At 45.3% G+C, this 22,607-nt stretch overlaps 1 protein-coding gene across 1 annotated transcript; it reads right to left on the reverse strand.

The window, feature by feature from the left end:
- Nucleotides 1–961: 961 nt before the first annotated feature.
- Nucleotides 962–22,607, reverse strand: MSANTD3 (Myb/SANT DNA binding domain containing 3). The gene is made up of 3 exons (XM_036433185.2): nucleotides 22,448–22,607; nucleotides 9,945–10,398; nucleotides 962–1,643 (listed from the first exon to the last, which is right to left on the reverse strand). Exons 2-3 carry the CDS (start codon nucleotides 10,360–10,362, stop codon nucleotides 1,234–1,236), a joined length of 828 nt encoding a protein of 275 aa, XP_036289078.1. The 5' UTR covers nucleotides 10,363–10,398; nucleotides 22,448–22,607; the 3' UTR covers nucleotides 962–1,233.

The following is a 22,607-nucleotide window of genomic DNA, read 5'->3' on the forward strand; positions in this document are numbered from 1 at the left end:
TCTCTATCCCTCTCTATCCCTCTCTCTTCCTTTCTGTAAAAAATCAATAAACTATATTAAAAAAAAAAAAAAAAAAAAAAAAGGAAAAGGCAGTGGAGGAGCCACAGCAGGAAATATCCTTCCACATGTTGGGCTGTTGAAAATCAGAACGTCACCCAGCTGGCATGGCTCCGTGGTAGAGCGTTGACCTACGAACCAGAAGGTCAGGGTTCGATTTCCGGGTCGTGACATATGCCTGAGTTGTGGGCTTGATCCCCAGTGGGGGCGTGTGGGAGGTGGCCGATCAATGATTCTCTCTCATCGTTGGGGTTTCTATCTTTCCCTCCCTCTCCCTTCTTCTCTGAAATCAATAAAAATATATTGAGAAATAAAATAAAATCAGAAAGTCCACACTCAGAGGATACGACTGAAAAATGAACGAGGTGCTGCAGGTCTCACAGAGGGAGGTTCCCTAACGACCTCCAGCAGGTCCTGAGCGACAGCTGCGCCAGGAGAGACATGGGGCCTCCTGGGACAGCCACGTCCAATGGGAGGGCATCATTGGGACAGAAAGGTTCTGCTGTCTAGGAGGAGAAAAAAAAAAAGAAAGAAAGAAAGAAAGGAAGGAAGGAAGAGAGGGAGAGAGAGAGAGAGAGAGAGAGAGAGAGAGAGAGAGAGAGAGAGAGAGAGAGAGAGAAGAAAAAGAGAGAGAAGAAGAAAGAAAGAAGAAGGAAGGGAAGGGGGAGGGAGGGAGGGGAGGAGGGAGTGAGGTAGAATAAGAAAGAAAGGAATCCTAAGAAACGAAAGAGGAAAGAAATAAGGAAGTGAAAAGTATGAATCGCAATAAACAAAGAAGAAAGAACGAAAGAACGAGAAAAAGAAAATCCGAATAACGAAAGCACAGAACTCATACAATCACATCCGTCCCCTCCTTGATAGTCACACTTGCATTGGATATTTTTTAAAAAATACAACACTCACATTTGGTTCTTGTACGAATTCTAATTAGGAGACATTACATTCAGAATGATAGCACTCATAGTGATCATGTTCTGAAGACTATAACAGCTTCTTCGCCACGGGAGGGGTACAGAGGGGCAGCTGTTTACCTGAACATATTCTTAAATAAGTGACTACTACCACTCTACGTTGCCTAGGTGTAGCTGTTCACAGGTTACTGACCGCACGTTCACGTTCCAGACTTCCTTGGCCAATACAGACCAACACCGCGAGGGAGCCCTCACCCTCACGGTCTCAGGGTGAATTGGGAAAGGGCCGGTTAAATGAGGAAACAGGCCACTCCTTGGTAAAAGTTTGCAGTTTTCTTTCCCAATACATCTTCTTTTTATTGAGAACTTCCATTTTTATCCTGTGTTCCTCCTCTGCCATCTCACACTCCCGCTCTATCTGCTGGATTTTGGCCACATGCACCTCATTCATTTGTATCAGCTGCAGTTGTAAGATGGACATTTGTTGATGGTGTTCTTCCTCATGCATCTTTTTTAAAGCACCTTCCTGAGAGGTTTTGCTCCTGTAGTTTTTATTGGCTGTTATTCTGACAGCTGAACACGAGGGTTCAGGTTGAGAGGTCCCCTCACACACTGGAAAATGTATGAACTCTTTCTCATCATCGCACAGTTCTCTATTTGAAACAGCAAATGATTCTGAAAAACAGTAGCAGAAAACATATGTTCAAGGATTTTACAGGCAGAGAGTAAGTCATCCTATTTCAAAGTCAGGGTCCCCCCAGTACAGGATGCATCTGAAACAGCATCTGCTTTGGCCTGCGTGGACACACGTACCCTTGCCACACCTGACTTTTTAAAAACCCATTAACCCAAAGCAATTTTTTTTTTTCTTAAGAAGTAATGGTAAGTTGTTTCATCGTGTCATTTCTAGGAACTGCAGACTGTGGGAACAGTGTCAGAGACTGAGCTTAGTCAAGAACCGATGATCTTGTTATGTGGATGTACGTTCTAACCTGAAGTGTGGACAACTCCAAGAGAGCAGACAGCCACAGTACACGGCCAGCAGTTGGTTTTGAGCTTAAGTTCTCTCTCAGTCTGACCTCCTTTGCTCACTTTCTCATCTAGCTATGAACGCATATTCCAAGTCCACAAGTCACCGCTCTATTTCCTGGGTAGTTATCTCATGAATGTTCCTTGTTGCAAAATGAGCCTCTCCTCGCTGGCTTAGCTTCCTTCCACCTATATCTGGCAGCTACCTGTAACTCTGCCGCCTGAGGGTAAATATTCAGATCCAAAGACCCTGGTCAATGTCCCGCTTAGGTAACCTCTCCCGAGCACTTGACACATTTTTTGAGATGTTTTCTCCTTCTATTAGCTCCTGAACCATCACCCTCTTCTAGATTTTCTACAGTATCCTCGCTGACTGCTTCTTCTCTAGTCTCCTTTTGGGACTCAAGACTCTGGCTCCAACCCACCTCTAACCTTTTAATATGCCCCCGAGGCTCTTCTCTTTGGTGGTTTTCAATCTACCCTAAGTAATGCTTATAATCTGGTTCTAACCTTCCTTTGTCTTCTTGTCTTACTCTTCAAAATACCCTGCGCACCCTTCCATTATCACAAACCACGCACATTCTCAAAGGCCATGCTTTTCTTCACTGTTCTGACTCACAGTTCCTCCAACACACACTTACTCCATTCTCCCTTTTCCACACCCCCCCCCCGCCCCCCAACTTCTACGTCCCTCGAGATCAATGCCACCTGCTCTGAGAACCAGAGCTCTCTCTCCCTTCCCTACACTTACTCCTTTGTTACAGCACTGAACACACATGGGGTGGGGCTAAAGGAGGTTTTCATACGGAAAATAGCACCATAAATACTACAGACTAATACAAGAATAAAGTCTGTGTTTTGCAGACCCTGTACTAGTATTATTTTGGCACCATGCTTTACTCATGTCTTTTATCATTGAGGCCAATGACTTTACCTGGTACACAGTGGGTATCTGGTTACTGTCTGAAGCCTTGAACAAAAGGGGGGGAAAAGCATATGATACAGAATGATGCCATTTTCGGCGGTGCCACATTGGCACCGCTATTTTTTATAGGGCAGTGACATTAGTGTGAATTAGGGAGTTTCAGTGAGACAACCACTAACCCATGGAGTCTTCCCAAGGCTTTCTTGGGAAGTTTGACACTTCCAATAATGAGAATTGTCTCCTTGGAGAAAAATACTGTGTATTCACAAGAGTTGATTACATTATTATGGCCACTCCGTTATTCCAGAAGATGGGATGCTGTGCATGCTAATGGCTAGTGGGAGAAACCTAACCCATAATAGTCTGTTAGTAAAAGGAAATGGCTACTGTATAAGTAATTTCACTCCAAGGTGTTGGGTAACAAGCATAACTAGTCCCTAATTAAGGTGAAAGAAAAGGTAAACATTTTACTTTTGAAAGAGAAGGTTAAGAAGAGTACTTCTGGGAGGCTGGTGTTGCTCATTGGTTGAGTGTCGGCCTATGAACAAGGCAGTCACTAGCAATTTGATTCCCAGGCAGCACACATGCCCGGGTCCGGGCTTGAACCCCAATGGGGAGCATGCAGGAGGCAGCCAATCACTGATTCTCTCTCCTCATTGATGTTTCTATCTCTCTCTCTCTCTCACCCTTCTTCTCTGAAATCCATATATATTTTTTTAAAGGGATATTTCTGTATCATCCAGAGATAATGAAAATGTCTCCCTAGGAACCTTTTCCAAGTCCGATGGCCCCGGCCTCCCACCAGATGCCCTTCCCTCATGCTGCCACTGCCTCCGGAGCCTATGTCTGGCAGAGCACTTGTTAAAGCTGAAGGTTTAACTAGAATAGTTTGAACAAAGAGACTAGCTTTTATTCATCTTCATAAAGAAGCCAGCACAGGGTCCAATACACTGCTGGGCCCATAAGAAATGTGTGTGGGATGAACTGGCTCCAGCACAGCACAGCTAGGTGGAAAGAGCCGAGGCTCAGGACAAAGTGATGGGACACACTTCACACTAAGAATAGGTCCCTCAGATAAGAGCATCAACTGTGAAGAGGATTACCTCATCCGTTTCCTTTCTAGTCTTAGATCTGAAAGTATTGTACCTTCTTTGAAGACTGGGCACAGATGTTTTTTGGTACCTTTCGCCTCTCTTCTCTTTGATTTCATTCCAGAGGATACTCCTGAGTTTATGCCCTCACAATCACTCCTCTCTCCCAATATCTAAATGCTCATTTTTATTGCAACAATTCTAGGCTTTAGGGAGGTGATGATGATGATGATGATGATGACGACGATGACAGCAGCTACTATTTTGAGGCATTATGCTAGTGTTTTACAGGCATTACCTCATTTAATCCTTACAACAACTCAGTGAAGGAGGTATTATTACCGAACATCAAACACAACATCCACAGTAGCTAGTTGAAAGAACCAGGATTCCAATCCAGGTCTTCATCATTCCAAACTCCAAGGTCAACTAGCACAACACCTAGCCTCTCAGTACTTCACGTGCTCAGCTGATCACTTTCGTATCTTAAAATGCAGCCTCCACACTGTATTCACTACAAAATTACCCATTAGTAAGAAATGTAGATGTATATTCCAAATTTTGATCTCCAAATTTCTCTCTAGAGCTATGAACATTTAAGACAGTATGTTCATGTCTGGGAGCACAGAAATGACTGTGTGTAACAACAATCCTTTTTTTAGTGTAAATGTGTGCTAACACACATATTTTAAAGAAAAAAGAAAGCCAGGCCTCTTGAGAAGACTCTAGCAGGAGCAGGGGCCTAAAACTAGAGAAGCCTGATGAAGTAGTTAATTAACTCTCACACAAATATTAGCTCCCATGAATGGAAGCTAGTGTTCAGATGGGGAGAATCTTTTCTTAATTGGAAAAAAGACCACCCTGGGAATGGCAAACACACACCATGTAATCTCTCTCCCAGGTAAAACAAAGCCACCCGAAGCAGAAAACAACTCAATCTTGTGCAAAATGGATATGAAGGCCTAAGGGCTTTCCTGGGACCAGAGAACACAGTCAAGGGAGCATTCTTTCATTTGGGCAACTCGAGTAAATTTAATACCAGCAGGAAAAGCCTACTATGGCAGTAAAAGAATGGGAAAGCCGAAACCGGTTTGGCTCAGTGGTAGAGTGTGGGTCTGCAGACTGAAAGGTACCAGGTTCGATTCCGGTCAAGGGCATGTACATTGGTTGTGGGCACATCCCAGTGGGGGTGGGGGGGTGCAAGAGGCAGCTGGTCAATGTTTCTCTCTCATCGACGTTTCTAGCTCTCTATCTCTCTCCCTACCTCTCTGTAAAAAATCAATAAAATATATTAAAAAAAAAAAAAAAAAAAAAAAAAAAGAATGGGAAGGAAACTGTGCTCAGGCCAAACACCAGCACTTCTCAACAGAACAAAGGAATCAGGACTGGGAGAATCCTATCTAATAAAAGGGTAATATGCAAATTAACCATCACTCCGTCACAAATATGGCGGTGCCCAGTCCTCTCAACCCCATCAGAATCCCCCAGTCCCGGGCGGAGGGGAAAGTAGCCACTAGGAGTGGACAGCATGAGCTGCCTGGCAGAATTGCTTGCTTTGTCGCCACAGTGACAAGGCAAGCATTCCAAGCCTGGCCAAAGATGGGCCTCTGGGCAGTGGGCACAGAGCGGCCAGGCCCCGCAGAGAGCTACTGGCACGTGGATTCGTGCACAGGGCTACTAGTGAATAAATAAAAGGTGATAGGTGCACAATATGCAATATTATGCATCAACTAAGAAAACAAATTAGACTGACATGTTGCAAAAACATTATTCTAAGAGGAAAATGTCAAAAAATGGTATCTATAGCACAATCTCTAATCTATTTAAATGAGAAAAAATATGTGCACAAAAGAGCAATGCATGCTTTCAAGAACATGTGAGAGGAAACACAATCACATTAGAATGATGAAGGGATAGGAGAAGAGGAGGAAAGTGCTGAATGGTGAGTAAATATATAAGTAACACAAAAAAGTGGGCTTTTCCCAGACCAGCGATGCTGGTGTGCCATGAGTGGCCATATAATCCAGTCCCCTATTCTTGAGTTCTCACCCCAGAAGAACAAAGTTGGATTAAATAGTGATAATACTGGAATTCATTAAGGAATGTTTTTGTGTTAATTACAGCTTTGAGTGCCCATGTCTGCATTATTCAAATATAGCTTTATAATAAATAATGGTCTATGAAATTAACTATAAATTCTCTTAAAGATATCTAAAAACTATCTGAAATCTTAGTTTGCTTAAATATATTTGACATTTGTCATCTTACCTCCTGACCACTTCCAGCAAATTTTGTGGTTTCCCTTAGTTTGTTCTGCAAACATGTTCCCCAAAGATAATCTCACTTATCTGAACATGGAAGATAAGTATCAAAGCCAAATTATCAAATATAAATTTACAGAATACAAAGTGTTTTAACATATTTAAGGGGAGAATTCGGGGGTTTTGAAAATACATTCTTAAGTGTTAAACTTACATTTTTAAATGACTGAGTTCAAATACAAATGTACATTCAAGAAAGTCCCATTGACAAGGTACAGTGATCAAGACGACAAAAGTGAAATTATCTCACACACAAAAAATTGTTGGAGGGAGGCCTCTAGTGGAATACTGTAAGGCTCCATCGTGGTTAATAAAGTCCCACAATTCTCTGAGTGCCCAATTCTGCAACAGGTATTCTGCAATGTGCTAGAGCAGTGCTGTCTTATTGAAATATAAGCTACATATGCAGTTTTAAATTCTCATACCACATTAAAGAAGTAAAAGGAGGTGAAACTAATTATAGTAAAATATTTTAAGTCCCACATTTCTAAAATATTATCATTTCAACATGTAATTGATATAAAAATTATTAGTAATAGATTTTACATTCTTTTTTTTTTATATACGAAGTCTTCAACATACAAGGTGTATATTTATAGCACGTCTCAATTTGGTCTACACACCCACTTCAAGGACTTACTGACCTCTTGTGACTTATAACTATTGTATTGGATAGCACAGTGTAAGGGATAAAGTAAAACACATACATATGCACGCGTGCACATACACACACTCTGTGTGTCAAAATACACGTGATGTAATGAGAGTCATAACCTTGTCGCATATTTTCAACCTTTTTCCCACAAGGACCCAGAAGGAATGATTGACAAGTTCAGCTTTCTTTCTATTTCTTAAAAGTAAATTAAATGTAAAAGGAATTGGGTAACACCAAAGCTGTTGTAACGTATAGAAAGAGTTCAACGACCTTATCTACTTGTGTTAACGGATTACTTTGGACACACTCCCCAACTAACAAAGCACCATGGTTCTGTACCATACTACAAATTTGACCTGTAGACAGGAACAGGTAACATTTGCCTATATATATATATATTTTTTTTTAATATATATTTTATTGATTTTTTTACAGAGAGGAAGGGAGAGAGATAGAGAGCTAGAAACGTCGATGAGAGAGAAACATCGACCAGCTGCCTCTTGCACACCCCCTACCAGGGATGTGCCCGCAACCAATTTACATGCCCTTGACCGGAATCGAACCTGGGACCTTTCAGTCCGCAGACCGACGCTCTACCACTGAGCCAAACCGGTTTCAGCAACATTTGCCTATATTTTAAGAATCACCAGCAAAAAGAGAAGTCTCATATGTCATATATGTACAAACATCCAATTTAATATCAATCTAATTTACAAGTTGGTGTCTAGCAAATATCATGACAGGAAGGACACTGAGAGTCCATACCTATCCCCTTCTTGCTGGAAACCTATAAATTGTGTTTATGAATACATGAATTATATCATTTCCTCCAAAAAGAAAAACACTTATGAACTTTCTAGATACCACCCTAGAATTTGGAAATGGGGGAATGGGACTGTCCTCTTAGGACCACCCTTGAAATCACTACAGAATAATACAGATCAAAGATGTGCAAAGTGAATTAACAGCAGTCCACACCAGCACTTTCCCAGATAACATCTCCCAGGGAACATAACTTGAAAAGGAGCCCTGCTATTCACCTCCTTCCCTCCCATTCCAGCACCAGTCCCTTCACTGCCTCCAGGGCCAGCAAGATGGAGAGTAGCTGGCTGAAGCTACAAACATCTCCAAAACAAGGACACTGCCTGTCAGCAGTGGGCTACATCCCGACAGAAGCAGCAACGAGAAGGGGCCAAACAGAGAGCAGACAGGTGTCCGCATAAACACTGTTTGCTGGAAGGTACTGTGGCTTAGGACTCAAAAATCAAAATCCAGACACAGGGCTCTGCACTAGAAAATGAGGCATGATGCACATGACATTAACCACCGTGCTTGCCCAGCTGGCTCCCTGGACTTAACCTTGGTCAGATGATCAGCGAGCAAACTTCTTTTTAAATATATTTTTACTGATTTCAGAGAGGAACGGAGAGGGATGGAACATCAACGATTAGAGAGAATCATTGATCAGCTGCCTCCTACAGGGGAATGAGCCCACAACCCAGGCATGTGCCCTTGACTGGAACTGAACCTGGGACCCTTCAGTCTGCAGGCCAACGCTCTATCCACTGAGCCAGTAGGGCAGCAAGCAAACTTTTGATTGCAACTTAAGTTCCCAGGATAATCTGTCTGAGGGGTTGGGAGTGCTAATCAAAATGTGTTAATTCAGTTCACTTGGTTATTATCTTTTTCAACCTACATGGATAGCACTGTGACTTTTAATTAACTGGTCCCTCAGAGCTCAAACTACTGTGGGGACCCTAATAAGTGAATTTCTCATCCTGCAAGCCACAGATCAGATGTCCCTGTTGCAGGGTCTTTAGTGCACCTTGTGAACAGCCTTCTGATCGTCCCGGAAATTATTGTGTCTTGTGCAAAGTACAATGAATCTTCATATAAACTAGCCATTCTTATCTTAAAAGAGGCATTATTATTGCATTCTCTCACCCTCTTCTTGCCTGGAGACATTTCAATAGCCCCTTAATTCCAGCCTTTTAAAGCTATGACATGTAATGATAACATGCTATCATTACTTCCTCAATTATATGAACATCTTTTCCTTCCTGAAGAACTCTATATAACATACTTATCTTTTCAACAAAAGTATATTAAAAAGGAAATAATTTTCCCCAGAATTCCTCAAGTTACCAGGAGTGCCACAAACCAAAACTGCAGATCACAATATAATATTGGGTGGAAATGCTGTGTGTGTGTTTTTAAGCATATATATATATTTTTTTTAATATATTTTTTTATTGATTTCAGAGAGGAAGGAAGAGGGAGAGGGAGATAGAAACATCCATGATGAGAGAAAATAATTCATTGGCTGCCTCCTGCAAGTCCTCCACTGGGGATTGAGCCCAACAACCTGGGCACATAATCTTGACCGGAATTGAACCTGGGACCCTTCAGTTCGCAGGCCATCGTTCTATCCACTGAGTCAAACCAGCTAGGGCGGAAATGCTGTTTTTTAATCTGGGTGAATGCTAAGTGGGTATTTGCTCTATGAGTCTCACAACTTGTATTAAGTCTGAAACAGTTCACTCTTTTACTAGTAATGTGGCCTTTTGCATGACTTAATGCAGTGCTTTGCACGTTATCGGTCCTCAAGAAATACTTCTTTGGGGGGAGTGGGGGAAAGACTGAATGAATGAAATAAACCTTCGAACAAATCCACTTCATTATATTTGTGACAGGTTAAGATAAGCTACTAAAGTACTTCATTGATGACAACTATATTCATGGAGCCCCTGCGTTTTCCTTATTCTTAAGTAATAATAGCGATAAGAGAGATAGTACAAGGATATACATAAGCAAGTACTTTTGTTTTTATGTACTATGTGACTTTGAATTGGGAAACTCAGGTTTGGAATTCTAGTCCCCTAGAATTCGGGATTCTAAAATGCACATGGAGGACAGGTCCCCCATGGGAACGTGCAAGCCGAGCTCAGGCCATACCTTGGGCGGGGGCATCCGGGTGGTACTCCGGCTCTTCCTCGGGCGGGCTCTGCAGGAAGTAGAGCTGCTCGGGCAGCATGCTGGCGATCTTCTCCTTCCCCAGGACGTGGCTGCTCAGGAGCGGGCTGACGCTCCGTTTCACCTTCTCCCTCCTTTCGTGGGCCATAATCTTTTTCGTCCGAGCCTTGATGTTCTCCCAGCACTTCTTCAGCTGCTTGAAATCCCGCAGGGACACGCTGGGCTGGGAGTTGTACTCGTGGGCCAGCGCCTGCCAGGTCCGCTGCTTGAGGGCAATAGTCCGCGCATCGCTTTTCTTACATTCCAGCACATACTTGTACTTTTCGACCAACGCAAGCAGGATGCTCTTTTCCAGCTCTGAGAAGTATTTGGCAGGTTTTATGATTTCGTTGTTTTGCATCTTCCAGTCTATTGCTCCTGGCCGTCGTCAGCGATCCTGGAAAGGGAAGTAGGAGGCGATTATTACGAATGCCAGGAATGAAAATGTCAGCAAATCACTGAAAGCTAATCCCTGCCCTGATCCCCTTGCCCAAAACACAGCACTTCTTTCTTTTCTGCTGATGTTGACCTAGCACAGTCTCGGGAAAACAGAAGTTTACTAGGAGTGGGGTTTTACTTCACAGATGTTCGAGTAGGTCGCGTGTTGGAGGTCTTGGCCATTCTGAGAATATCAGCAGAAAAATACATCCTTAATGGAACTTCAATATGGAATTCTAGTCTGTTAATGTATCTATTCCTGCATCCTGCGAGGACACTCATTACTTCCCAAATTGAGAATGTTAGGCAGCTTTTCAACTAGACAGCTTTCTCAAAGTTTTTGTCACAGCTGAAGACTGAGCCACTGTGTAACCAAATATAAGAGATTTTTAAAAATATATATTTTATTGATTTTTTACAGAGAGGAAGAGAGAGGAATAGAGAATTAGAAGCATCAATGAGAAAGAATCATCGATCAGCTGCCTCCTGCACACCCCCCATCGGGGATGTGCCCGCAACCAAAGCACATGCCCCCCAACCGGAATCAAACCCGGGACCCTTCAGTCCACAGGCCGACGCTCTATCCACTGAGCCAAACCAGTTTTGGCAAATATAAGAGATCTTGTAAACACTATCAAGATTTCAAAACCACCAAGAAATCACCCGAAACACCTGACATTTCCATCACTATGTCTATGACCGTGGTGGATACAACCACCCTCCTAGAGGAACCTCAGGTTCTTTATCTTTAAAATGAGGGCTTGGAGTCTGTGATCCTTGAGGTCTAAAGCCGTGTTTAAAAGTGTACAATCCTATGTAAATAATTTATATCATTCCAGAGGTGAAAGGGCCCCGGCACTTAGAGATTGAGCCAAATACCTCTCTTTTCTTTCTTTCTTTTTTCTTTTTTTTCTGGACATTTCATACAAATGGAATCATACAATATGAGGTCTTTTGTGACTGGCTTCTTTCACTTAGCACAGTGATTTTCAACCTTTTTCATTCAGGCTCCTTCTCCCCCAAAGACCAAAATTAATTTTTTGCCTTCATCAATATTCCTACTTCCTGTAAATCGGTGTTTCCCCAAACTAAAATTTATTAACACACATCTCCTGCATCTCTTTAGTATCATCTCTCTCCACCAAAATGTTTATAACTAATTTACTTTCTATAGCTTTTATTAAGAAATCAGTAAGTTTACTGGATGTTCTTAAACAGCTCCCACAGCAGATTCTGATCTGATCCCCCATCCCTACTACTTTGCCCCAAGATGTCAAAATGCCTTCTTTTCCTCATGCACCTACACTTTTTTGTGTGTTTTTTTTTTAAATATATTTTTATTGATTTTAGAGAGGAAGGGAGAGGGAGAGATAGAAACATCAATGATGATAGAATCATTGATAGGCTGCTTCCTGCAAGCCCCCACTAGGGATTGAGCTCACAACCCAGGCTGGACTCAAACCCAGGACCTTTCAGTCCGCAGGCTGACACTCTATCCACTGAGTCAAGCAAGCTAGGGCTCATACTTTTTAAGAATCATGTTATAAGGATTGAGACTCTGATTCACAAATGAAAAAGTTATTGTTCCCTATTGTGTTCTATTATATGTCATGTTATTTATATTTTTATAAATATATGACATATATATTTATAAATATTTATATTCCATATATATATATATATATATATATATATATATATATGTACACACACACATTTTTCTTTATTTCTTCAAGATAAGTCCCTAGGGGAGGAATGGTTGCCACAAAAGATGCAAACACTGAAGACTTTGGTTACATCACCATCTGTCCTCCAGAAATGGAGTACTGATTTACATACCTACTATTAACACACGATCATGTCTGTTTCCACACTTCATTTACTCTTGCTGTTAACATCTTTTAAAAATCGGTGCCAACTGTGGAGGTGAAAAGCGTCACTTCATTGATTAATGATATGTGAATTCCAGTTCTGAGGCAAATGAGCCACACTCTGAGCAAAGTCCCTGTTATACTTGGTGGAATTCAAACTACAAGCAATTTAATTCTTCCTCACAATGTGTGCAGTACCTCTAGCTGCCACCAGGTGGCGGTGGGCTCATGGGGGGGAGTCTAAATTCACAAAAGATCTTGCCCTAAGTGTGGCCAGTTGTCGCTAATGAACTGCAATAACAGCAGATAACTTTTATTGAACCTTACAAGGTGAGTTAGACCCTACACTAAGTGTTTAATATGCAGTATATCATGTAATCCTCCCCCAAATAGCTCCTGAGAGCATCGTTTGTTACATTATAATCTTTTCTGTTAAAAAAAAAACAAAACACAACTTTATTAAAGTACCAGAAGAAATTGTACAACTGCTCTCAAAAGCAAATGCTGAGAATTGCCAACACCTGGGGACCATTAATAGCCTGTTAACTAAGCTGTTATTTAATCACTAGCTAAGTAAATGCAGAGTTACCAATTTACTTTGCTTAATTTTGTAGAACAGCAGGCCTCCGGGGGCCATGTGGTTGCAGTCTGCAGGGCTATAAAGGGATTCTGGTGGGAGCCAGTGTACCCCAAAAGCCCCTATGGATTCCCAGCAACCTCGGAAGTAGGCTGTTTATCCCCACGCACCAATTGTATTTCCCAGATCGGAAAAGTGAGGCTCGGTGACTAGCTGGTAGTCACACAAATAGTAAGAAGAAGAACCAGGATTCCAACTCACGTCTTACTCCAATGTCCTTACCGCCCTCTGCTCTGCTTAGCTTTCTCCTTTCAGACCTAATGACAACCTCAAGTGCCTTTGCTCAAATTACATGTCGAATTGCAGAACAATCTAATTGTCATCAGAGAAAGGTCCCGAGGAAGAGCAACTTTAGGGGAAGCAGTGCCTGCCTCTGTCTGGCTCCATTTGGTGGCTCTTCCCCTCCTCTCTCCATCCATCATCTCACCCCTCTATGTCTCAAACTTGGGGCCCTTAGCCCCTCATTCCCACTCCCACCCAGGCGTTCCTCTCTCACTCCAACCCAAGCTCTGAAATAATGTCTGCTGTTGATCTGGTAAGAATGGATGTTTGAAAAATAACTGTAGATATAATATGGAGCTTTAAAATGGTCCACCCCTCAAGGGGATGCTGGCATTCTGCTTAAGCATCTGACTGATGGTCCTAAGTAAACAAGCACTTCCCAAAAGAGATCTCCAGCTGAAGCTTGTCCATGGAAACTTCGAGGCTAGAAAGCACCTTCTAGATTACAACTCCTCGGCAATGTCCACAATGGGTGATAGATGACAACATAACAGTCCTTCCCTGCTGTATCTGCTTTTATGAGAGGGAGAGACGGGCCTCACTTGTGCCCCAAATCTGCTCACTTCAGATCATCTTTTCTGTCTGCGTTTCTGCTAGACAGAGTGCTACCCATCCCCACGGGTGGCTGTAGTCCAACAAGTCGAATGACCCTCGTACAGTGGGCCTTCAGCAAACATGAAATGAATGACTACATTCTGATATGGGCGTAAAATGGCCCACTAGGCACAAGATGAGTATCACGCATGATAAAACAGTCAGTACACTAAAAGGTGCATTAAAATAAAAATGGTAAAACAAAATAGCAAAATCCAAATGCAATAGCAGTTCCCTGTGGGCTAGGCAAAGACCCATAGACAGGACAAAATAAAAGAACGCAATCCCAATGTGACAAAAGAACAAAGAGAAAAGAATCAGCACAATTCCCGAAACACTAACATATATATATATGATTTTTTTACAGAGATAAAGGGAGAGGCATAGAGAGTTAGAAACATCGATCAGCTGCCTCCTGCACACCCCCTACTGGGATTGTGCCCGCAACCAAGGTACATACCCTTGACCGGAATCGAACCTGGGACCTTTCAGTCCGCAGGTCGACGCTCCATCCACTGAGCCAAACCAGTTAGGGCTGAACTACTGTTTTTAAAGTAAAGTGAATGAATTAAACCAAAAAACTGGATGCAGAAAATCTGGGCTCAAATCCCGATTTTAGCATTCACCCACCTGTGTGATTCTGGGCAAGTCAAATCACTTGCAGTTCTTCATCTGTAAAATGAGACTCAGACCCCCTGCTCAGCCTTACTCTCTGCACAGATGCCCTGCCATGGGAGTAAAGAACAGCACAGACCAGAACTTCAAAAAATGTAGTTCTTTCTGCCCCTCCCGTCCATGTTAAACTGCCGACAGTTGGGCGATTATCTTGAGTTTCATCTCAAGAGTAAACTGTCTTCCTCTTCTTACCAGAAGGAGGAGACACAGAGAGGCATTTTTATAGACACGATGAAATGTCAAAACACAAAATGCAATATCCAAAGAATGCTGGCAACACCGTAAGCTGTAGACTACGGGTGGCTTACGGTCATGATTGCATGGCTGACAGGAACCACTGCTCCCCACCACTGCCCAGGATCACGAGAGAGTAACATATGGCAGATCGCTAGCCCAGGAAAAGATCAAAATTCAAAATCGCCAGTACAGTTTCTACTGAGTGAACCACTTTGGCACCATTGTAAAGTAAAAAAAAAAAAAATCATTGTGGACCATCTGTACACTGAAATACTTATTGACTCTTTTATTTCATAGATGCACAATTCAACAACTACGTCATGAATTCCTGCCAGAGACTCAGGACCTTCCTCAAATATGTGGGAGACAAAGACAAGCTGAACCCTCTAGCCTGGGAGGAGCACTGGTATGCATAAAGTGCTGGCTGAAATGACAGGCACAGCCGAAACCGGTTTGGCTCAGTGGATAGAGAGTCCATCTGCGGACTGAAGGGTCCAAGGTTCAATTACAGTCAAGGGCCTGTAACTTGGTTGCAGGCACATCCCCGGTAGGGGGTGTACAGGAGGCAGCTAGTTGATGTTTCTCTCTCATCAGTGTTTCTAGCTCTCTATCCCTCTCCCTTTCTCTCTGTAAATATATGTATATTTAAATAATAATAATAATAGTAATAATTAAAAAAATAAAATGACAGGCACACTAAAACAGACATCATAATAGAGGACAGAGCAACTGGGCGTTCAGAGGAGGAAAGGAGTTATTTGCCTTCCTCATGAACAAGTGGACATTTGAGGTAGATCTCATAAGAATGTGTAAGATATAAACAGAGAGAGTTGACGGAGATCATCGAGATAAATAATTGCTAAGAAAGGACCTGGACTCTGATGGTGATAATGGAAAGAAAGAGGTGCACTCCAGAGGCTGTTTCAAAGCAAGAAGTGACCGGGACACGTGTGTCCACACTAGTGTGAGAGATCAAGAGAAAGCAGAGGGAAAGAGGACACACGAGGATGAACTGAGCATGTGCAGGCATCAGAGAGGGGACTGGACTGAGACTCCTGAAGATAGAGGAGATCCTAGCCCAGAGGAGATCCTAGCCTAAACTCATTAGTCAACAGAGCCAAATATCAACAGTGCAACGAATGAAATTTCTTTTTTGAGAGCCGAAAACCGGCTTCAGCGCATGGGCCACGAAGTTTCAATGGCACTGTACGTGCACTCCGGCACCTGGTGTTTTGTGGAAGAATCACACTCAAGGGGCCAGAGATCCATCCGCACGTGGCTCGTGAGCCAGCTTGCCGACCACTGTCCTAGCCAATGCAGACATAATACAGCACAGCGGACTGTGGATGGGCTAGAGAACTGCCAGGCTACCCACAGGTTGAGAACCGCTAGCAGGGTCGCCTCAGACCATCGGAAAACACAGATATTTGCATTACGATTCATAACAGTAGCAAAATTACAGTTATGAAGTAGCAACGAAAATAATTTTATGGTGGGGGGGGGTCACCACAACATGAGGAACTGTATTAGAGGGTCGCGGCATTAGAAAGGTTGAGAACCACTGGGCTAGAGGCAAGGCAGTGTGATAAGCTGGCACCTTACTCCAGGACTCGGCGGGGATCTAGAATTAGAACCATAATTCCTACTAGACTGGGTTGGCATTAGAATTATCACTAGCACAGCCGAAGCCAGTTTGGCTCAGTGGTAGAGCGTCGGTCTGTGGACTGAAAGGTCCCAGGTTCGATTCCGGGCAAGGCCATGTATATTGGTTGCGGGCACATCCCTGGTAGGGGATGTGCAAGAGGTAGCTGGTCGATGTTTCTCTCTCATCGACATTTCTAGCTCTCTATCTCTCTCCCTTCCTCTCTGTAAAAAAAAATCAATAAAATATATTAAAAAAGAAAAAAGAAAAAGAATTATCACTAGCACAGAGCAGGGCAAAGACTGAAAGAAGGAAAGTCTACAAATATAGCAGGCGGGCGGCAGGAAATGTGGCACCCAGACCCTGAGGGGAAGCCTGGCCACAGGTTACGGGTGATCAACTCGCCCTAAAGAGGTGAAAGGCTATTTCCGATCCTGGTCTACTGACTCTGTATGCTGACCACCTTTGGGGGGGACCAACCTAGATCCTAATATGCTGACACTAAAAAGGGACGCAGTCCAATGCTCTCACTTTACAGATGGGGAAACTGAGGCTCAGAGCAAAACAAGGGGCTTCCAGGGCCCTAGTGACAGAGGAGGGCCTAAATTCACTTGAACCCCTGCCCCCTCACTTTCCCTTAGAAGCCTTCCCTCGCCAGCCCAGCCGGCCCATTGAAAACTCAAGGGCACTGCTCTCAATCCCAAAATGCATTTTGTGAGGTGAGGCAAGTCTGTTTCCTCCCCGACTGCCAACTCCTCATCTCTGCATTGTCAAGTTAGAGGAAGTGTTCTCTGAAGTCCGATCAATCGCTGGCCATCCCGTCCATGTTAGTATTGCCGCAACATTGGTCTTCCTGCTTACCTAATGTCCAAATCTATGCCTAACATGCATAGATGGTATTTTCTGATTATTTATGAGGCAAGTGGAGTCACTAGTATGCAATGAAAGAGAACCCTGCAACAGAATAAAGTTATAGACCATGTAAGGCCCATACCCAGCCTCTTCAGGTGAAATGTCTAAAGCAAGTGATCGGTTGGTTCTCTTGTTCATTCCTATCACCCTAGGTCAGCGGTTGGAAAACCGCGGCTCGAGAGCCACATGCGGCTCTTTGGCCCCTTGAGTGTTCTAACGCCACTTCTTCAAAATAGACTCGCCCAGGCTGAAAACCGACTTCTGCGCATGGGCCGCGAAGTTTCAATCGCACTGTATGTGCACACGTGGCATTTTGTGGAAGAGCCACACTCAAGGGGCCAAAGAGCCTCGCGTGGTTCGAGAGCCGCGGTTTGCCAACCACGGCCCTAAGTCCCTGAAGAGGGCCTGGAGCACAGTAGGCACTCCATAAAGGCTTGTGGAATCAATGTTAAAGTTAACCTGCTTGCCGTTTGCGATTTTTACAAGATGATCTGCTATCTTAAATTTCTCCTTCTATAAAGGATTTATCATCAATAATCCCCTGGCTTCTTCTTGTAAATATTATTATTGTATGTCAAACTTTTTAAGAGCTCCACCACAACTCTGATGCCTTCACGATTTCACTTTATCCAGAGGTAAGAGCAGTCAGACGTCCTCCAGGGCACACACCTGCTCTCACATGTTCACACCTGGCTCCCAGGAAGGCCACTCCCCGATGCCCCCTCCGTCTCTCCCTCAGAGGGCTCTCCAGCCTGAAACCGAGGGCAGAACTGCCTTCCTCTAACGGCTGCCTCGTCTTCCCCTTTACCACCCACTCCGGGCGGCCCTGCGACTTGGAAGTGTTTATTTTTTGCCATCTGTGTCTCCGTGTGGCTGTGAGCAGAACCAGCCTGTGTTAAAGGCACCTCCTGTGCCTCCACCCCCTCGGTCCCCTCTGCCAGCCAGATGACAGTTCTTGAAAGTTCTGACCTCTTCCTTCTCCTCCCCCACAGCTCCGGCCTAAGCCATCTCCCCACCCCCACCCCGGTTTCTCTGAAATTCCCTCGGAATCTTGATGAAAGTGTCCTCCCTGAAAAGCGCTTTTACAACACAGAGTCCCTGCGTAGGTAGGTGTTCCCGCTCCAGCCTGCGTCCGGTCTCTGAGGACTCTCTCTCTGCTACTCCCACCACTTCAGCAACAACCGTCAGCTCTCAGATCTCCAAGGGCTTACCTCTTACTGCAGTACTCAGAATCACTCTGGCAAAAACCGGTTTGGCTCAGTGGATAGATAGAGCGTCGGCCTGCGGACTGAAAGGTCCCGGGTTTAGGTCCGGTCAAGGGCATGTACCTTGGTTGCAGGCACATCCCTGGTAGAGGGTGTGTGGGAGGTAACTGGTCGATGTTTCTCTCATCGATGTGTCTAGCTCTCTATCCCTCTCCCTTCCTTTCTGAAAAAAAATCAATAAAAATATTTTTAAAAGAAGAAGAAGAAGAATCATCACTCTGTACTGTGGTTTATCCATATCCTCAGAAGGTGAGTTTCTCAGGCTGGAACCACAACTCATTGGTATTTTTTGCACGCAGTAGGTCCTCCGTGTTCTCTCAAAGGGGCGTCAGCCCCATCCTCTCTCCTCAGCACCACACACATTTCCAGGTGTCTACCAGCAACTTCTATCTAATTATTCATGATGGGCATCCCGGAAAGTTCCCTAACTCCATGGCTTAAAAGTCATTCATTACGGCTCTACCCCCCAAACATCCTGACGTCCGATTTCAGCCACACCAATCTCGCTTCTCAAAGCAGAAACCACAATGTGCTCCTTCACTAACATGTAACCAATCATCAAGCCCTTTGATGTGTTTCATCTGAACATCTCCCTCTCCTCCCCCATTCTCACAGCCTATGTCTGAGGTCAGGTCCCAGGCTCCCACAAGGAGCTCCCAAACTCCCAGCCCCTCTTCCAACAGCGACCAAAGAGATCTTCCGAAAACACAGTGACGGTGCCGCAGTCCAGGGTGTCCACCTCTGACATCTCCCCACCGCCCCAGAGATACAGCCAAGCTCCCCACGTGACACACAAGGCCTTTCCGCATCTCGCCCTGATGACGCTACCCCCTTCAGTCCACCGAGCTCCACCCTCTCCATAGTCTTTTCAACCCAGCCAGACCCAACTCACCTGCATGCCCTTGAACCTGCCGTGTCTTCCTATTTCCGAACACGGGCTTCCTCTGGCTGGAGTCCTTGACGCCAAGGACCACTGAGAAGAGCTCATTTTCATCCCTCAAGCTCCAACCCCTGTGTAACTCCTGTGACGCTTTCCTCAACTCATGCTCAAGCGGTTATGCTTATTTTATTTATAGCAGCATCCTTCTAAGTCTGAGGCAGCTTACACACTATGCCCACACAACTGCACCAAGATTTTTTTTTTTTTTTTAAGAAAGAGACTATCAGGGCAAAGACAAGCGTTAAAAATAGAATAAGGAAGTGGTCATCAAAACCTCTATCCTAAGGTCTCAACTCATCTTGTAGGAGGTGGATTAGCCCTGAGTTTTCTGTCCAGAATAAATTAGTGACTCCTCAGGAAGCTCACTGCCAGTGGTGTATGACTGTACAGTAGCACTTCCCATATTTTTTTTTTTATTTTTTATTTTTTTGTAATTTGCTCTCTGTGTCCATTGCTCTCACTGGCCTGGGGAATTCCTAAGGGACTAGATAATGTCTGACTCATCTCTGTGTTCCTGGCGTGAAACATATGATTCAGCAAAGGATGGGTGCTCAGCAGACATTTGTTGCAGGAATGACACCATGGACAGGGAAAAGGTACTTGTTGAAGTCCCTACCAGAGAGTTATAAAAAGTTTTACTTTCATAAAAAAAATTACAGAGCCAGATTCACATTCTCCACTGCCTCTGTCCTAAGCAGCTGCTCTTTCCACTACACCTGCCGCGCCCTGTCTTCACCATCAGCTGTACCCAAGACCCCCTCCTTCAAGCCTGGGTTTAAACTCACCCGTCTCCAGCCCGGGATGGTGTGGCTCAGTTGGTTGTGGGTTTGATTCCCAGTCAGGGCACATACCCAGATTGCGGGTTCGATATCGTCAGGATGCATAAGAAGGGAAGCAACTAATCTATGCTTATCTCGCACATCAATATTTCTCTCTCTCTCTCTCTCTCTCTCTCTCTCTCTCTCTCTCTTTTTCTCTCTCTCTCTCTCACACACACACACACACACTTACACAAATTAATAAAAATAAACAAAACCACCCTCTCCAAGAAGCCTTTCCTGATCACTCAGTCCATTGCCTGAGTCCAACCCCGACCTTCCACAACACACAGGTAAGAAATGATCACAGCCAAACCGGTTTGGCTCAGTGGATAGAGCATCGGTCTGCGGACTGAAGGGTCCCAGGTTTGATTCCGGTCAAGGGCATGTACCTTGGTTGCGGGCACATCGCCAGTGGGGGGTGTGCATGAGGCAGCTGATCCATGTTTCTCTCTCATCGATGATTCTGACTCTCTATCCCTCTTCCTTCCTCTCTGTAAAAAATTACTGAAATATATTTTTTTTTAAATAAGAAGAAGAAGAAAAAGAATGGATCACAAATCAGGAGGGTTGAGGTGCCTCCTTGGGAGCTGAGAACTGAGCAGCCTGCTTGGGCCTTCTGCAGACCGGTTGGTGAGGCCCTCAGCTCCTGCGTCTACTCCCTTCCCCAGGTGCAGTACCTAGGCCTTCCACGCCTTTCTTTTGCTTCTTCGGGTTTCCCCCTTTCAAACTGAACCCCACAATCTCATCTCCTCAGGCCCACTTTTCTCCAACCAGGTGGACCGGATCAAAGCACACTCCTTCATTACATCAATGAGGTCTCTGCAGTTTAAACCTGTCCTATCACACTTTAGGATTGGTGAGCCTCCCAAACTCTTCAAACACATTAACAGAATGTCAGGAGTCACCCGAGAAGGGACAATGACATCTTAGGGGGCCCAATCACTTGCTCTCAACCCATCTGGATATTTTTGGGGTAGCCTGGGAGTAAGAAGAGCCCTGTGTTTCTCATCCCTGCATCTCTCCCCGGAAGCAGGATGTGGGTCTCTGAGGATAGAATGGAATCCCGGTCCAGAATGCTACTGGGATGTTGCACCCTGGTCCCTCCCTCTCTCCACCACCCACCCCTTCACTCTTTCTTTCTGGCCCCAAACACCCATAGCAGCCCTCACGCCTCACTCAGGATCTCTGTTTTTGAATTACCATTCAACAATTTCCTTTTCACAACAACCCACTTTTCAGATATGCTGAAATGCACATCTCTGACCCTGATATTTTCTTACGTCCAGTTTTTAATGTACTGCGAATCTACCCCTACATCCTGCCACCGCTCCCCTGATACTGCAGGAATAATTGTCATCTTAAATGTTACCACACCTAAGAAACACCCAATCTTCTGAATCAGAATAGGGAGACCAAATTCCTCACTGTTTCCTACTCCTAAATAAAGAATATCCCTGCAATCTACAGCAGCCCTATCCCAGCGCCAGTGGGACCCTTTAGATAACTCATGCCAACTGTTTGGTACCTAGGCCCCGGCGCAGGAACGCGCTCGGATAGCTATGATCACTAAGGTGCGTTAATTACGCACATCCTCCCCAATAGCGCCCTGGGGTAGGTGTGACATGACGCACTCCCCCCCCCCAAACCCCACCGGACCCCCGTTTACGAAAGCAGAGCCTGGGCTCGGCTCGGGGTCGGGGCGCTTTCCCAAGGTCAGGCGGGCAGCGGCGTGATGCTCGGCCCTCGGCCTCCAAAGGACGGACCCCCCTACCCCCCAGCACACCTTTGGATGGGACGCCAGGGTCTTCCAGGAAACAAGCGGGAAAAGCGAGCTCAGCGCCCAGGACAGGGTGGGGGCCCCGGGATGGTAGATCCAGGCCCTGGGGATCATGAGTTCCTCCCCAGAGGCGCCAGGGCCCGGGTTCCAGCGTGCCGGACCCCGGGGACGCCTCTGAACCCCCGAGCGAGGTGCGCGCCGCGGGCTTTGTGCGCCGCAGGCCAACCCAGGCTCCGGGTCCCCGCGGGGCGCGCAGCGGCCGCCCGGCCTGCGGGGCAGGGGCGGCGGCGGCTCGGGCCCCGAAGCCCGCCCGCGGCCCCCGCACGCCCGGCCCGGCCTCCCGGGAGCCTCCTACCTGCAGCGGCGGCGCGGCCACCGGGGAGGGGCCGGCGAGGCGGGCGGCCTGGGTTCCTCTCGCGCTGGGCCGCGGGCTCAGAGCGCCGGGCGGACGGTGCGCCCCCGGCCGGCCAGGCCCCGCCGCGCGCGCCGCGGCCACAAAGCCCGGAGCCGCCGCC

Source organism: Pipistrellus kuhlii, unplaced genomic scaffold, assembly GCF_014108245.1.
Source record: "Pipistrellus kuhlii isolate mPipKuh1 unplaced genomic scaffold, mPipKuh1.p scaffold_m20_p_12, whole genome shotgun sequence".
Classification (NCBI taxonomy): Eukaryota; Metazoa; Chordata; class Mammalia; order Chiroptera; family Vespertilionidae; genus Pipistrellus; species Pipistrellus kuhlii.